The 6,000-nt window shown below is 34.1% G+C and overlaps 1 protein-coding gene across 1 annotated transcript; it reads left to right on the forward strand.

Annotated features, from left to right (window-relative positions):
• Positions 1 to 393: 393 nt before the first annotated feature.
• LOC148083225 (forkhead box protein H1) lies at positions 394 to 2,238 on the forward strand. Its single transcript, XM_087785941.1, has 3 exons — positions 394 to 579; positions 635 to 730; positions 1,762 to 2,238. Exons 1-3 carry the CDS (start codon positions 394 to 396, stop codon positions 2,236 to 2,238), a joined length of 759 nt encoding a protein of 252 aa, XP_087642067.1.
• Positions 2,239 to 6,000: the final 3,762 nt, after the last annotated feature.

Raw genomic sequence — 6,000 nt, forward strand, 5'->3', positions numbered from 1 at the left:
GCTAAAATGCTAAACATCGTTCATCTTGAGCCCGAGATAACAAAAGGGTTAAGCTAACATTAAACGCAGGAAAATAATAAAGAAAACTAACTGCAGATCTTATTTCATCGTTTTCCTTAAAAGACAATTACATATTTAATTGATTTTTAGATGGATAAATACGAACTATTGTGTCATTAAATCATCAATAAAAGTTAGTTTTAAAAGTAGTTCAAATATATATATATTTTTTATTAATGTTTTAAATAAAGGAATTAACTTTTACGACATGACAGTCAACCAAAGACATGCTAATTCACTTTAGACCCCAAAGGTTGTGGCTCCGCCCCCAACATTAATGGCCCATTAGTCCATCAGAGAGGTTTCTATCAGCCTACAGAGCACACCCTCTTTATGTCGGGGCCTCCGTCCTTAAAGGCAGCAGTGATGCGTTCAGGGACCCACGGCGTGATGTTGGGCTCTCAGCTGCCTCCATGTGTCAGCAGGTCTCAGTGGGACACGTTGAGGAAGAAGACCTACCTGGCCAAGATCGCTCTGGTGCTGCAGTGGTCCGCGGACAAGAGGCTCACCTTCAGCCAGGTAAGCTCTTGAAGCAGGTGTTGTCGTGCAGAGTGTGACGAGTCTTGTCTCGCAGCTGATGGAGAAGCTGGATCCTCTGCTCTGTGAGAAGCAGCGCAGTGTGGAGAACACCATCAGAGTGTGTTTGTCCTCCAACCAGTGCTTCGTCAAGGTGAGCTCACCTGTCCTGCAGACGCTCTGCAGTATAGTGTTATAATAAGTTACACGTAAAACTATTGACACTAAATATTTTGATCGAAATTTAGATTTGTTTTATTTCTTGTTGCTTGGATTTAAAACCTTTAAATGTAACACGTGGGTTTTTTTGTTTAAATATGAGCAGAAATTGCATTTATTTGTTTAAAAATAAAGGTAAATATGAGAGAATTAGATCCACATGATTAGTTCAAATACGTTTATGAAATAATACATGAAAATGAAACGAAATATTAGTTTATTAGTTAGTTTAACGTTAACCAAACACTTAAAGTAAATACATTTAATTTAGAATTTAATATGTATAACTTGTTTTTAAGTTAAAACCTAAATAGACGTACATTTATGAAACTGCATTTTCACTATTTCTTATAGTTGAGCTTGATTTAATATCTAATCCACGTCATATTTACTTTAATGTCAAACAAACAATTTTAATGTTTGTTAATATTTGACTTAAATAAACCTGTAGTTTGTCGATTTTAAATGAATTTAAAAAAGAACAATTTAACCGAAGGAACATAAGAAATGAATAAAATATAAATTATAATTTATTTACATTTTGTTTTAAAAAAAATTAACAACTTTTCTTTTGCTTGTAGTGAATTTGTATTTTAATAGTCATTTATTTGAGTTAGCTGTCTGTTTTAATATAATTTGTAACCAATTATTAATTTTCTACTTTAAAAATTGTCAACTTGAATGTTATTTTCTAGCTGCTAATTGGTACTAGCGAAGATGCTATCGCATGCTAGCTAACATGCTAAGACAATAACAGAGATTATTCAAACTAATTCTGACAAAACTTTTTAAATGTTTATTACCAAGTACAGAATGTTTGTATCACAAAGATACATTTGTACTTTTGTTACAAATCAAACAATTGTCAAATTAAATATTATTTTCTAGCTGCTAACTCATGCTAGCTAACAGAGGTCAGGAGGTCAGAGGTGAAAGGTTCCTCCTGACGGTGTCATGTGGTCTCAGGTTCCTCTGAACCACCTGAGCAGCAAGAGGAACTACTGGAAACTGGACTTGAGTCACGTGAGCACAAAGATGGTTCAGCGTCACTTCAAGGAACTGCTGCACTTCTTCCCGGAGCTCTCGTCCACGCCGGAGACGCCGGACAGACGGACGCGCGGGGGCAAGTTCAGGGGTCCTTTCTCCATCGAGTCCCTGCTGAGGAGAGAGCCTCCCTCGGCCGGGACCCCCAGAGTCCCCCCTCTGAGCAGCCTGCAGCTCCAGGCCTCCATCACTCCCACCAAGAGCAGCTTCTGGGACTCGGAGCAGCTTCTTCCACCTTCGGCTGCTGTCGTCTGCTCGCCACCAGGGGGCGGCACAGTCAGCGAGAGGATCCCCTCCGAGTACTCCCTCCCGGTCTACTCCAGCCCTGCTCCTTGTTACAGCCACGCGTCTGTCCCCGCGGCTGCCTTTACCCACAATGCTCTCTGTTTTCGTCTGTGACCGTTTCTCTTCTTTATTTTTGTCTTTTTTGAGCACTTTTTATTTTTCAATAAAACAATGAAAGTTGAACTTGTTATCCAGCAACACATTATTTATTTATGTAGTAAAATAAACATTTAAACTAAAATAATTTTATAATAATCTACATACTAAAGCTAAAATATAAATTTTAAAAGTTTAGAAGTTGTGGAACGGAACACCTACATTTAAACGATGGGCCAAAAAAAAAAATCAACCATACTATTCTATTTTTACATAAGAGTACATACATTTATTACACGAGTATGTGCGATTATTTGATGTAAAATATTTTAGTTTTGACAAACCAATTCATTCTAGATGCTAAAAAATATATTAAATAAATACTCTGAAATTTGGGCCCAAAAAATACAATTTATTATGGATTAAGTGACTTAGTTGACATAAAAATGTAGACTGACTGCAAATTGTTTTCTATATGTATGTTGTATATTGTCTATATATTATATATAGATACATTTATATATATATAAAAAAATGTGTATATATATTAAATCTATGAAAATGTTTACTGTGAGTTGATGTTTTTATTTGGTTTTTAAGCATTTTCTTCACTGAAGGAAACAGAAAACTCTGTTGAATTCAAGTCGGATTGTTTTATAAATAAGCAGAACTTTGTCATCAAACTGAAGTAACTGATAAAATACAGCCAATAAAAGCTGATATGCGAAGATTAAAACACTATATTTATCTTGATTCAACTTATTATTATTTTTTTTCAAGTATTTTAAAGACACTTATATTGAATAAGGTGAATAATTGAAAAAATAAAAGTACATATGACACCGACAAAGCACCAGTTGGCAAACAGAGCATTCTTTGTTTATATATATAAAGTATTTATGAATTAATTATTATTTTCTAGAGTGGAAATTGAAGCAAAACAAAGATACATTCTTGCCAGTGTGGCCAGTCTCAAACGTCAGATGGCGAGTTCTCAGTTTTTTCACTAGAGGGCAGCAGAGCTCTCTAGTCAGAAAAAGATGACATTTTAAAGGCTTTTTCATGTTTAATCGTGATCACAGATTATTTTCCCAGCATCCGTCAGGTGTTATAATTTAAATGGTCTTTCTTATTACTATTCTAAGAGGTGATATAACGGGTTGAGTGACCAGACTGAGGTAATAAACTCAACTGGGACTGGATTTACAAATTCTGCATTTTCTAGATGTTAGTGACAGTTTGAGTCTCTGGATGTTAAACAGTTGTTTATTTATCACACAAATATGACCCGGAAGAAAACATGTTAAAATAAGTAAAACAAAATAACAATATGGTCTTTATTAATCATGTAATACAAATGCAATACAACGAGTTTCACTTTACTCATATATATATGTTCAATATGTATAACTAACTAGAATTCAATAAACGAAATGTTTACATAAAAATGCAGGTAAAACACATTTTAATAAATATTTCTTTTGCGAATGAAAATCAAAGAGTTGGACACATTTTATAACTATTTATTCATTAAGTTAATGCCTTCACTATTTAAAGCTAAATAAATGTTACGTCCAGCAAGATATTTTCTATTTCTTAAATTTTATTAAAATTTATATAAAGATTAATACGTAAAATGGAAATAACAATTGTGTGTATTATAGAGAATATTTTATTTAATTTTCTATTCAACCATTGAATTATTTATGTATAAAAATTTGATTAAATAATTTCTATATGGAAAGGGAATTTTTTTTTTTAAACAAATCCAACATTTTGCTATATAAATAGAGATTATTATTATTATTATTATTATTATTATTTTTACGCATAGTTTGATATCTTACTTCAAATAATTAAAAAATAAATGTTTTAAAAGCTACAAATTGATCAATTTATAACAGTTGGTATAATAACGCCTCAAACTTTTAGCCAATCAGGCGACAGTAGGAGATCACATGACCAAGTAGAAGACTTTAGCGTCAATACATCATGGTGGAGAATTTTTAAAGAATTTTAAAGGCTATAAATATAAAAAATGTTGAATTTAGAAAATGTATTTTTGAATATTTGGAATTACAATATAAAACTATATGTAGAAAAATACAATAAAAAAAACGAATTCAACCTCTTAACATAGACATTATTTAATTCAATAATTTAAATAACAAAATGCTTAAAAACCTAAACTTTATTACACGTCTTTCTTTGCGTCTTTCCATCGTATTTGTGCTCCGCCGACACTTGAGGAAAACATCACATGTCTTCAGCTTTGACGTCCGACACGGGATTACCGAGGGACGACCTAGATTACGATCCTGGCCTCCGTGTTTTTGTGCGGCAGATTATTCTGGACGCTGTTGGTCAACATGTGACGAAAGAGAGAAAAACCCAAACACCTCGCGCTCTTGAGCGGCCGCTTGGCCCGCCGTCAACCCGGAGTCGTGGATTGTCGTTTAATCTGACGATAACGAGTCACGGTTTTCCTGGCGAACAATGGCAGGAAGCCGAAGCCGCCGCTCGCCGTCCGTCTGTCGGCTGAGGATCTGTTGTTATTTACCGACGCAGCCTCGTGGTTCAGACGTTAATCCCTCGTGTCTCGTTGCTTCGTCAGCCGGTCGCTTAATCTGCGCCATATTCTGATGTTGACGTTCAGAATCCTGCTCTAATCTGCAGGATTTAGTCACTGAAACTCATTGATGAACTCAAAAGGAGGAAGTTTGTTCTTTTTTTGGGCATTTTATTTCATCCTTACGTCCTTCTTTTTGATTCTTCATCCATTTTCTCCTTCCTTTCTTCCTCGCCGCTGCTTCATTTCGTCCCTTTTTAATATATTTTACAGATTATAGTTTCGTTTACATTATTTCCCGCCTTGTTACAAAGGTACCTTCTTCCTTTCCTGTTTCCATGCTGTCGTGATTTTATTTTGACACTTCCTGTTTGTCCCATTTCATCTTTTGTATTTCATACGTTTCTTCAGATCCACGGCGCCTGTTGCTGTGCCTCAGCAACAGGCGCAGCTCCTCAAGTTTGCAGGTGAATATGTTTCTTTATGATTCCATAAAAACAAAGACATTAATTAAAACATGTTTTTGGGGATTTTGGGATGAAAATTATTTTCAACATTTCAATGAACAACAATAATTGAATCAAAGAAAACTATTCTAAACAAAACGTTTTTTTTATTTTATTTTTTAATTGAAGAAAATTGTATTTTTTTAAAATTAAAAACAGCATTACTTTTGTATATGGAAGTAACTATTTTTGATTTAATAATACAGAAGCAAATATGCCTCCATACATAATTAGGTCTACAGCTGCAGAGCTCAAAGACACCTCCACCTCAGCAACAGGCGCTAGATTATTATCACTGATTATTGTATTTACTTATTATATACTTCTTTGTGTCTTGTCTTTTTTTTGTCCACCTGGTTCCTGGTGCGCTTTGAGTTGATGTTTTGGACTGTGATATGGACACTTAAAAAAAAAAAGTTAACATTGTAAATAAATCATGTGTATTTTCATTATCATGTATTTTTGTTTTGTTTTTCTTTTTTTTTTTTACTTATTTGGGTCCAAGTAATTAACTCTTGACAAAGGCGTAACTGCTTTCCTATTTTTTTTTTTAAACCAAAATATGTCCAAACATCAGCTTTAAAAGCTGCTGGAGTCACTGTATCCTCTCGTCCTCAGTCATCGCTGGGAGTTAAATTGCAACAGTCGGCCGGAATAGTTAAATGTTAATTGTAATGAAAGAAACAATTGCAACTTATTTAGAAT

This window comes from Callionymus lyra, chromosome 3 (assembly GCF_982586985.1).
Source record: "Callionymus lyra chromosome 3, fCalLyr1.hap1.1, whole genome shotgun sequence".
NCBI classification, from domain to species: domain Eukaryota; kingdom Metazoa; phylum Chordata; class Actinopteri; order Syngnathiformes; family Callionymidae; genus Callionymus; species Callionymus lyra.

Bases quoted from the DNA above. Each gene is read 5' to 3' on its own strand.
- LOC148083225 (XM_087785941.1), top strand. From the start codon at position 394: ATGTCGGGGCCTCCGTCCTTAAAGGCAGCAGTGATGCGTTCAGGGACC. The intron at 580-634 runs GTAAGCTCTTGA...CTTGTCTCGCAG, and splicing joins AGAGGCTCACCTTCAGCCAG to CTGATGGAGAAGCTGGATCC. The intron at 731-1,761 runs GTGAGCTCACCT...ATGTGGTCTCAG, and splicing joins CCAACCAGTGCTTCGTCAAG to GTTCCTCTGAACCACCTGAG.